Below are 12,578 nucleotides of genomic sequence, written 5' to 3'. Positions count from 1 at the left end.
TAATTATTCATTCATAAATATTCTTACGATTATTTAATCATATCGAAAAATTCATGCAACTTGCCCAAATGGCAAAAGAATCATTTACAAATAGTTTATTCTTAAGTTTAAAGTGGTATATAAGAGCCTTGGCACTACTAAAATTAATAAAACTTGGCATGTTAGAATACACACAATATAAAATCAAGAAGAGTCAATAATAAAACAATAAAACCTTTTACGTTATCAATCTAGATAAGTTCCCGCGCAATTTATGAAAAGCGCGGAAACTTGTGGCCTGTTGAATGAAAACCGCGTTGTTATAAAAAGGTCAATAATGTAAAACTAACCGAAATATTAGATTTTCATTCATGTATATTATTAATTATGGTTCGATTTACACGAAGTTCCTTTTTTCAAGAACTTTTAAACACAAACCGAATTCGGTTCTACATTTGCAATAATTAAATTATATTTTGAATATTGAATGACATCACTATTTACCCTTGACACATAAACATTAAATAAAAAAATATTTTCTCTAGCGTGACCTTGATTAGAAAGAATCAGGCCCTTAAAATCACTGCTTGATCTTTGCAATGGGCTGCACAATTATTAAAAAATAGCCGCCCTTAGTCTTTAAATTAAATAAATTAAGAACAAAAATAATATTACTACATACGAAAGAGGAACAATTCGCTAAATGTATAACCAACAAAGCTAAAGAAAAGAAAGTACACTGAACTAAACTAAAACACTAAAATGGTCACTAAACAATAAACACTGATCATCGAATATAATAGGTTGTGAGCCGAAGGTAGACCAAACAGAACTGACGCTCTGACCTCAAATAAAAGCAGAGGTCAAAAATTTTTTGGAAAAGAAAGAGACAGATATACTGGATTAGAAAGGGATAGAATTCTGTTGCAAATTGCAAATTAGAGATGGCAACTGTATTAACCAGTTAAAAATGGCGCTCAAATATTCGTCAATTACCGAGTTGACTAAGGTGATAAGATATCGTATATCGTATGACAAATATGGGATTTTTTCGAAAAGCTGTAAATTTTCATTACTTTATTTGCCATTGTTGTTAAAAAAAGCATATATTGTGAACGTGATAATTTCACTGAAATGATATATACGTATAAATTCAAGAGTGTAAGAATAGTTTCTGATGGGAAGTAAAAAGTTTGAAACATGTTTTGAAAATGAACAGTAGAAAATTTTGTTTAAATAACTGAGTTTTAATTCTTATTGATTAGGTATATTATTCCTTGTTTTAAGATGAAATGTCACTTTCAACCACCTATCTTATTTAGTCAAAATATTCAAAACAACTTCTCATTTCAGAATATATTTTTTTCCAAAAATTTCAATCCAAAGAACTAATGGTTGATGTTTTATACGCATGACAACTATACTCGTTAACATGAAACATTCAGCTAATTTTCCATGACAAGTATTTTTGTCAATCACAAGTAAGAGGTTAATAACTAAATATATTTTATTGACATATGACTATTACCAATAAAAATTTATTCATATACACATTAAGGAGTCAATTCTCGGATGAAATAAAAATGTTAGGTTGCAGGTCTATAATCGTATGAGATGATTGTCACAAATTGTCAAAAAGATAAATATAAACCCTAACCTCAAAAGGCACAAATGCCGAATTTTTTTATATATATTTTTAACAGAACCTTACGTCTTATGAGCTGTTGGGCTGAAACTTCTCCTTACTTCGTATTTTTTGAGATGGTAACTTATCAAATTCGTTTTTAATTTAGTTACAAATTGAGGTGTATGAACTGAAATATTAATTACAATACAGTAGTGTATTTTAAATTTCACATATGTTACTTTAAGACCGAAAAGTGTCTGATGCCCGATTATTTCGGATATAAGTTGGACTTGTTTCGGACAAAGCGGGCGTTAGTCGAATAAAATAAATAATTTAAGACATTCATATAATGGAAATTGATTAAAGCGAAAAAAGCAATTCTATAAATACAAAAGCATAAGAACTGCAAAAATATAATAATGTAATATTTTAATAATTGGATGAATTTTCTGCCATCTAAGGCAAAAATATAAGCCGTTCGATCGCTTGTAAATTTTTACAATCCAACATTTATTGGTAATTTTTTTTAATCATTGTTTTATTGACATTTATTAATTGGTAAATTAGTTGACAATTTATAGCAAAAGAGTTACCCCGATATTTCAATAGACTTATTGTCTCAACAATAAGAGATTTGTTTGCATATTCATATAAACTTTGATCTTTTAAAAATCTCATGAAGGTGCTGTGGGATTGATGATCACTCAATTATTGATTAACCTGGTAGTAGATTAAAAAATTGTACTTCTAGACTAGTAATTCTCAACGTGGGGCGCACGCCCCACAGAAAGATCCATTTTTAAATTCAGAGGGGAGAGGCAAATTAAAAAATTACACGACTTTAACCCACTTGCTTTGAGTGATTTGAATGTAATTTGTAAATACTGTTAAAAATTTGTTAAATATATTATGATCATTGTTTAGTTTAAGTGAGCACAGGATGCATGTGCAAATCATATAATTTTTCTATATATATTTCCATAGCTTAGGTAAATAAGCATCCCTTTTTAGGTCTTATGCAAACTTTCTCAATATTACGGATTATATAAAAATTCCAAATTCTGTATGTATTAGTCTGTATATTTATAAATTGCCATCCCTTCCAGACAGCAGTATAATAATTTTTATATCATATTTTTAAATTTAAAATTTTTAGAATTCAGTAAGTTGCGAGACTAAGAACATCTTAAGAAAATCAGCTCGCACAAATTACTCAAACATTTAATAAAATGTATAGTTCTATGTCTATTGTCGCACAGTGCACACAATCGTTTAAAATTAATAATTAATTTTTTATGATGTGATAACGGCAAGGGCAGCAGTAAGGTGTAATCGATGCCTTAACGGATATTTTGGATATTTTAGATATTTAACACCGAGATAAAAATTCTTATAGAAAAAATAATATTTATAAATTAAATCTTATATTCATTCGCATTTCTTATACGCTAACACCTACATCATAGGTTCCTATTCGTGTATTTTTATAGCCTTACGTATGCCTATACGTTGCACTCTATACTACACGCCTTACATCTATACCATACGCTATATTTCACCACATACTCTCAAATCCCTACATTGTATACACCTAATTGTATCCCTACATTGTATACGCGAATACTCCTAACCTATATCTACTATATATCCTATTACCTATAATTTTTCTTACACGCTACATTAACCCTACCGAGATTCGAACCCGGGTCCGCCGCGTGGCACGCGACGACCTTATCCACTACACCACCGTAACGCTACAATCAACCGTCTTTTTTCGCGTGTCGTCGCGCCACCTTAGTATTAATTACCTAATTAATTAGAAAATGACCCGCGGAAACAACAGTGCGTCCCATATAATATTATTAATGGGGATACCCGATAGGGTAGTGGTTAAGGTGCGCGACTTCCACGCGGAGGTCCCGGGTTCAATTCCCGGTATAGACAATAGATAGGTAGAGATAATACATAGGGCGTAAAGCAAACCTATATAATATAGGTAAATATATAAATTAGACAGTAATATTTGTAAGAAGTAAAAAGTATGTAGGTATATAATAAGTTAATGACGGTATAGGTATCTCACGGTATGATTGAAATAGATATCTACCTATGATATACATGGTCTGTTCAAAAAGTTTTCGGAATTTTCGTTTTTTCAAAAAAATATTTATTTATTCGTCTACATTAATGTGGTCCCCTTCAAAGTAGTCCCCCCCAGATATAATACACTTATGCCAGCGTTTTTTCCAATTTTCGAAGCACCCTTGATATTCACTTTTTGATATGTCCTTGAGCACTCTCAGCGATTTTCTTCAATCGAGGAAAACCGCCGTCCTTTCATGGGTCTCTTCAACTTTGGGAATAGGAAAAAGTCACACGGAGCCATATCTGGTGAATTTTTGCACTTTGCAACACTTTATTTCATTTTTTACGCAAAATTTAATACAAATTCTTTGACTTTTCAATTCTTCCATTGTAAAAATCGCCGAGCTCAGAAAAACACGTCGAACCTTAGCGACTACCACAGACAAAGTAAACAGTGAATATAGCTGAAAATTTCATCATACTTTAGGGGCATGTATACCAACACAATAAAAAAAAATTTTGACAATCAGACACTCGAGACCCGCGAAATTTAATTATTAGTAATTCCGGGTACTTTTTGAACAGACCTCGTACAACAATATCGAATAGTAAGATAGGTAATAGATTATCTATCATATTATTAGGTTAAGTCTTGTAAAATTGTAATAAATCTTGAGTACTTTTATATCATAATAAATACCTGTAAGTATTAATGAATACAAATAATACCGCAATAAATATAATTAATGTTATTAAAGAATATAAATTATGTACTCATACTTGTACAATTTAATGTATATACTAGCTGTATATAATAGAGTTAATTACATAAGAATTCAATATATTAGATTTGTGAGTTCTTATCGAAATATATCAATTTTTTTGAACCGGTTTATGAATCGGATTTTAAATTTTAGCGTTCCGGCAAAAAAATATTAGCGCAACACCACTGATGGTAACCCAATGGGTAATCCATCCATTTTTGATGATTTTGTTATTAGAATTAATCTAATAGGGATGACTTTTTATTGGTGCAGCAATGCCGGGCAATGGCTAGTTTCACTTGGAAACATATTGCTGTCTATATTTCCAAGTGAAAATCGATGTCAATATTGCCTAAAGATTAAAATGATGGTATATAAAAGTAGTTTGTGTGAAAACCTTATATAGATGAATGCTTGTAGAAAATTAAAGAATCTAATAGCACTTTACCGTTTCCCAATTTTTTTCCGTCAACATGATTTTATACAAATTAATTTTTGTATTACAATTTTGAAAAATATCATAATACTATCATATAAATGTTACATAAAAAGCATAGTAATATTTATTACTATTATCACAGTTACTACATTTTTCATCTTTAACCATGTTATTTTGATACAACAAATGAAATAACAGGAAAAATGAGTATTTTTTAATATGAAGCAATATTAAAGTAAATAAACATAGTCGACAGCGTTTTGCTAAAAAGTTTTCTTACAAAGCGAATTGTTATAGTTTCTTTTTAACAGTTTTTCTTATAATAGTTTTTTCCTATAACAACACATGGTGTAATTTAATTTAGAACAAAGGTATTTGAAAAAGTTTCAAGAAACAAAATAGATGAAGCACGCATAAATTAACTAATATAATTAAAATTATTTTTCTAGAAATAGTACATTAAAATAATACGGATTCATATCTAAATACTATAAAAAAAATGCATCTATATTATTTCTAAGATAGATTATTACAAATATATTTTATAATAATGCAAATAAATGCAACGGATTAAGTTTTATATCAAGAAGTTTTCCCCGCATATACTTTATTTAACAGAAAAAGTATTTGATAAATAGTTAGAAATTATGAAGGTAAAATTTAAAAAAAATCTTTGAAAAATTTACGATTAAGTTTAATATACTATGTAGATAGTACAGTCATAATTAGTGCATTATGAATCGGTAAACATTTATAACAAATGCATTCAAATTTTATTTAAGACACAATTTATAATATGTTGTTCATAACTGTCTTGTATGAACTAATATTTAATTAAATAAATAATACAGCCTTAATGTTAATGTGTCGAGAAGCTCTCGAATAGCAAAAAATGTTCCATTCAAGTATTTTTTAATATTAGAATATTTTTAATGCCTGACCATCGTATTTTATGCTTTATTTTTTATTTTGTTTGAAAAACAGACTTCAAATACATCTGATGAATAATCACAAGAATTGAAGAAATATGTTGATTAATTACTATTAGAGTTAATATGCTATTAATATTATAACAAATTTATTCGCAATTCATTAACACATCTGTTATTAATAGTGCTCTAAATTGATGTGGATTAATCTATAAAATGCATATTGAATTTTCTATTTGAGACCAATTACCATTATGCAATTAAACAATATATGTTTGTTTGTTGTAAAAATTGTTCATGGTTTTTGAAAACATATGTAAAATAAAAATAATCCAGTAGAGTTTCACACCAACAACTTTCACTTCATAAAGCTCAAAAATTGAATGTCAAATATGCACTTTTCTGTTGTGACTTTGATCAAATCCATTTGGAGCTTACGTTTTATGTTAGCTTGATTAAATAGCAATCACATAGCATTTTGATAGTTTGTGAATACCAACTCATACGGTTATTCAAGATAAAAGATCGGTAATATAACAACTATTTTATATCGAGAATTTGCCCCATAATAAACAAATGCATATAAAGTTATGAACATATGACGCACCTACATATTTTCTAATTATTTGTATTCAATATTTACATATGGGCTCGCCCGTAGGTAAGCGGTTAAGAGCGACGGGACTTGTTTCAGAGGTCCCTGGTTCGATACCCACTTCGAGCAGCCTGTTGTCAGGCAGCATTGACAACGATTTTCACTTGAAAATATAGATAGCAATATATTCCCAAGTGGAAATAGCCCTTGCCCAGCATTGCTGCACCAATAAAATGTCAGCCCTATTAGATTAATTCTAATAACAAAATCATCAAATATGGATGGATTAACCATTGGGTTACCATCTAAAAAAATACGAAGTAAGGAAAAGTTTCAGCCCAACAGCTCATAGGACGTAAGGTTCTGATTGCTGTTCAAAAATAATAATAATAAAAACAATATTTACATAAGAAACCACTCAAGTTTTCTTTTTAGGTAAATTATTAGAGTTTACTATAAATAGTTTTTTTAAATTTTTGTAATAATTCCAAGAAGTAATAATGTATATTATCATTTCTTTATACAGATTATCAACTTCAATTTTAAAACTGCACTAGAAAATAATGTTTAAAGTATTTTTTATATGAGAAAGACGTATTTAAACGCAATGTAACCAAGTTTGATTCAAAATACAAAACTCGGACAAAACATTGAACAAATAAATTGTCACACCTTTAATAGTATGAAGTAAAGTGGCTCAAATGTAGATTAGTAAGTAAAACATTAATGGATTATGTCGTAGACACTTTTCATAAAAAATGCTTCTAAATACTGTAAAAATGTCGTGTATTTGCTGTGCAATCAGGCGTTTTACATATAAAGTGCAACTTCATTCATATGTTATCAAGCCATATCTCAAAAACGCATGACTGCACAGCAACTGCATAAGATTTTGACAGTATTTATTACTACTTTATATGAAAACTACCACATAACACAGCCTTGCCATAACATTGATTTATTTTAGGCAAGAAGACCATACGTTCCGGTTTTTTACCTTGTGGCCCGGGCTTTTCGGAAAACAATATTTGTCCCGGATTTAGATCTTATATCCCGGATTGTCCCGTGTTTTATACAATGAGTATGCTAATATGAAACAATACGTTATGAATGCAAAAATTATGAATGCAAAATTCTAAAGGCGATTTAAATGGGCTCTAACTTTAGCAACTTTTTTTTTTTTTTAAATTTATTTGAACAGCGATCAGAACTTATGAGTTCTATGAGCTGTTGTGATGAATCTCTTACAAACTACGTTTGTTTTATTATAGATGGCAACCCAAACAGTCTATGTGCTAAATTTTTATTATTACAATTGTTGTAATAGTGATGATTTTACTTTCAAGTGCATGTTGCCACTACAGCTATGCCCACGAAAGGCCATTTTCACTTGAAACCATATTTGAAATCTATGATTTCAAGTGAAAATTTGGTATCAAGCTGCTTTGATACCGAACCGACCGAGGTTGGATTCGAACCCGGGACTAGGATTTGCTAGCCCACGCTCTTACCACGGGCCGGCCCTTTAGCAACTTTAAACTTTCATTTCGAATTTTACGAAAATTAGCAAAAATTATGAAAACAAACTTCTTGAGCACCTTCCAAAAGTGTTAATTTTCCCTAGAAGGCCACATCTATTAAGAAAATTATACAAAAATTTATACAAGATATTGGGTTCTTCTACCTTGGTCAACTTAATTTTAAGGCAGAATCGGCTCCTCAGACAATTTTATTTACGATACTTGAATATCATAGCAAATAAATGCCACCACGAGAGCGTTGCGTCAAGAACTTTTCTTACCGTCAAGATTGTTATAGTTTCCTTTGAATAGTTTTTCCTATAATAGTGCTTGACGTATGTATTTGATTTGAGCACAAAACTTTCTGACAATGAGAAATGGCGCACTTCGATAAATCAACGCTTTCCTAGAGAGGCGAGCGTATGTCAGATGTCATACCGAAAATAGATACAGAATGGATCAGTATTAGCCCGATTTGTTGACGTTTACAGGATCCACGAGGATTTTTCGAATATTTCAAGATAAAGGTAAATAATTTAGCATGATGGAGTATGCGCGAAATGGCGTTCAAGAATGCCGACTTGTGCCAAAGAGGATTATACTTAGCTGGGTGTATGTGCGTTCAAAATACTTGCCATAAACAATTATAATAAATACTTATTAACTTCCCGATTTGCTAATTTTATGTTTTCTCGACGTTTCAAGTCATTCTTGAGACCAAATTTGGAAAAAGTATGTGTGTGTGTGTGTGTGAACAGATTTTTCGCCATAAATCGTCGTTTTCTTAAAAACGGCTGGACCGATTCCAAAAATTTAAAAGCCATTCGATATGTCTCGATGAGGATTATTGTTTGTCAGTTTTGTGCGACGATCGGCTAAGCCGTTTCCTTATAAATAGCAGAAAAGTGAAAAAAATTTCGTCCACGTTTTAGCCTGCAATTCTGAATCGATTTTGAAAATTCAAAAACCGTTCGATAGGTATTGGTTGGGAATCGTGATTAGTTTTTGATAGAGATCAGCCGGGGCGTTTTCTTGTAATAAAGTGTTAAAAAAAATTTTCGAAGATTTTTATTATTTTTTTTTTGACGTTAGATACCATAGTTCTATAGATCATACTAAAATGTCACAGCCCTACGACAAGTCATTTAATTTTAAAAATTCGTCAAAGTTTGCATACATTAGTATTGTTTTTTTGGCATTTGTCAAAATTAGACCTTCGATCGACGTTTTCTCAAAAACGCCTGAACCGATTTCAGAAATTTAAAAGCTATTTGATGTATATAAATGAGGACTATCGTTCATCAGTTTTGTGCGATGATTCGCCAGGCCGTTTCTTCGTAATTTTGAATAAAGTGTTAAAGTTAAGCTGATACTACAGAATCGATTTGAAGAAAGATATTAGTCGGGAATGATGCAGATTGGTTTTAGGAAAATCAACCGAGCCGTTTTCTTGCAATTACTGTTGAAAAAAGAATTTAAACCGATTTTTATGAAACTTTTTTTGAAGATATGGCATTATAGAACTTACTGAAATATTACGGTCTTATGACAAGTAGTTTAATTTTAAAATCAAAATTTTAAATTTTAATTTCAAAATTTGAGAAAATGAGTAGTTTTTTTTACGTTTGTTAAAATTAAAATTAGACAATTTACTTGGTATAACGATAGAGTACTTGGTTTCAATGAACACACTAAATCATTAAAGTCCTACGGAAACTAGTTCAATTATAAAAATTGTGGATTTTTGAAAATTTGCTTTTAGAAAATACTCCGAGTTAACGTGTTCGTTAAGTGTAATAAATCCACTCGGAATACTTTTAATCACTCATGAGTTAATTTATTTTTTATTCATTAAATCGATTATTTATACTTTTCGGGAAGTTCATGTAACTTGCCTCAAGAAAAAATACCAATACCAACTAGTTGTTTTAATAAATATAAAATTTACAAATTAACTGGTATCGAATTATTCAATTGCACGTGTCATATTTGTGACGCGGTATAAAGTAGAGTGATCACCTCAAATGATTGGGTACTCTAACAAATACTATAAATTTTAATTAAAATTATATAAGCAAATATGCCTGTTATTGATACTTAATTACACATGAAATGAGGCAAAGAGTCTATTTGTACTAAGGATTTTCTTCGCTTAATAAATATATTATTAAAATTGGAATAAAAACCGGTAAGAGGTCTACTTTTATGGAGGCACCAGGTTAAAAAACAAAACGCTACCTCGCATATCAATGCCAATATTTCCTTGTAAATCTTTGTATTTATACACAGATATATAAATAATCAAGCGGACTGAATGAATAGATTTTTGTCATGATTTACCTAATAGATTATTTAATATTTGAATTATATATATATATATATATATATATATATATATATATATATATATACGTTAAGTATCAAATATGGATGGATTAACCATTGGGTTACCATCTAAAAAAATACGAAGTAAGGAAAAGTTTCAGCGCAACAGCTCATAGGACGTAAGGTTCTGATTGCTGTTCGAAAATAATAATAAAAAAAAAAAATACGATATGTTCCAGATATAGAACAGATTCTTGGTTTCTACAAAAATAGATATTGATCACAAGTATATCTATGGTAAAATTGATTGGTTAACTTAATATTTGTTGTGATATAATTGAACTCATCAATGTAGAATCGTATTCGGTAAATGATTATATACCCATAATCAATTAAGCGAAAAAGAAAAACAACTGTCAACGTACTTGTAATTACCATTTAGGCGAGTGATAACAAAAAAATATATTTTCACTTTTTTATGTTTACTGCAGAGACTAACTTAATTCATCAACAGCGAAAAGGACGACTACCGGTTAACCTTTCGAAACTTAATTGCTTTACATTCTATCCTAAAAAATATTTCATGGTTTTCTAGCTAGACATATAGAAATCTATTAAAAAATAATAAAAATAAACAAATATTTACTTTACCCAACAAAATTAATACTTATATAATATTCCTTAGTTCTATCACTTACCAGGAGGCATAAATCTCAACCCGCCAACAGGAGCAGCTGCATATGGCAATCCCAGATATCTTTCCACGCCTGGTAAGGCATGTTGCATTTTTGCTTCTACGATTTGCCCTTGGACAAGACCTTGTTTCAGTCTCACAATCCGCGTCGGCGTCAGCTCTTCTTCATAGTTGAAGTTAACTCTTTCTGCATCATCAGCATTATTTTGTCTCTGATTTGGCGAAGAAATCCCATAAGGATAATTTGACGAAAACTGATTTGGATTCAAGGAATCCCCAAATGACAACCGATCCCTAAATGAATTTCCTGTCGAAAAAGCAGACACAGATTCATCATCGTGGCCAGGATTGGAATAGAATCTGGCTCGTGTTTTTCTAGTATTTAATTCATAAGGGCCTGCATTTTCAGAATTGCTGATGATATCGGCAAGTACAGCATGATTCTTAAACATTTGGTTTATTGCATCCTCGTTTTCCAATGAAGGCGGTTTTGATTTTGTTTCGTTGCAATCAACTTTAATATTAATACTAGAAGCTGGTAATTTTTTACCACTTTTGGAACCAGATGAAGAAGCATTTTTAGAAGGTTTGTTTTTCTTTTTTGCGTTTTTGACGGATCGTTTAAATTTTTTAATCCTTCTACCTCTGTTGTCAGAAACGGATTCCTGAGGTCTTCCAATATTTTTCACAATAGCATTTTTATCTAGAATTCCCAATAAAATATCATCTTGCAGCACTTGCGATAAATTCGGATCATTTTCAAAATTATTTAAAATCTCGTTGAAACTATTTTGGCTTGGTTGGATATCATTATTAATCTCACTATTAATATTAAACGAAATACTTATTTTATTTTCAGTCCTTTCACTTTTGGAATCATCGACTATTGTCAAAAAATCATCAGAGTTTGATAATACTTGGTTATTGGAATAAATTTCATTTTCCGAGGAAGATTCCTTCGGATAATACTGATAATTTTTCGTAAAGTCTGAGTGTCCTATGGCAAATATTGTGTTTGATATCGAACACAACACTAAGGCACTTAAAGCAGTCCAATGATATTTTGATCGCATATTGTCACTTTGTCGCACTATTTTGCACTATTACTACACATTGTATAGATCAATATTTAAAACAATTTTAAACATTTTCTTTAATCGATTTAATTGAATATATAGTTGAGCTACTTTTCAGCTAGCTTTAAACTAGAAATGCATACATTTTTAATAAGGAATACCATACTTCAGGTAGTCATGAATAAGTAGTCAATTATTAAGCCAAGTCAATTATTAAGCCAAGCCAAGAGTGCCATACTTCAATATGTAATTTATTATATGTATTTATTTATTCTTTAATATATAATATGTTATATATACATAAATACCGAAATTATGGTGTTTTAAACTGTTCATGTAACACGTTCAACGAATTCGTAATACTATATTATTAATATATGTTTTAAAAGAAATCCTTGCATTCGGTAATTAATAATTTTTTGATAAACCTTAGTAAGTATTGTAAACACAATCATAAAACTTACTTATTTTAGAGCAAAATATTATAAACAATTTACCCATAAAAAGTAATTATAACTACAGTATATATCGATAATTTAGTGCGA

General features: G+C 30.1%; 1 protein-coding gene across 1 annotated transcript in view; it reads right to left on the bottom strand.

Annotated features, from left to right (window-relative positions):
- LOC113371119 overlaps window positions 1-12,030 on the bottom strand; it is an 87,876-nt gene extending 75,846 nt beyond the window's left edge. Inside the window, exon 1 of the mRNA XM_026611764.1 lies at window positions 10,962-12,030. Within this exon, the coding sequence (XP_026467549.1) occupies window positions 10,962-12,030 (1,069 nt within the window). The remainder of the gene's footprint in view (window positions 1-10,961) is intronic.
- Between the last annotated feature and the right edge of the window lie 548 nt (window positions 12,031-12,578).

Source organism: Ctenocephalides felis, unplaced genomic scaffold (genome assembly GCF_003426905.1).
Source record: "Ctenocephalides felis isolate EL2017-DRISC unplaced genomic scaffold, ASM342690v1 CF-g0.4_SCAFFOLD_01492, whole genome shotgun sequence".
NCBI classification, from domain to species: Eukaryota; Metazoa; Arthropoda; class Insecta; order Siphonaptera; family Pulicidae; genus Ctenocephalides; species Ctenocephalides felis.
The sequence above is the reverse complement of the archived record's forward strand: the minus strand, read 5'-3'. Positions and strand labels throughout refer to the sequence as shown.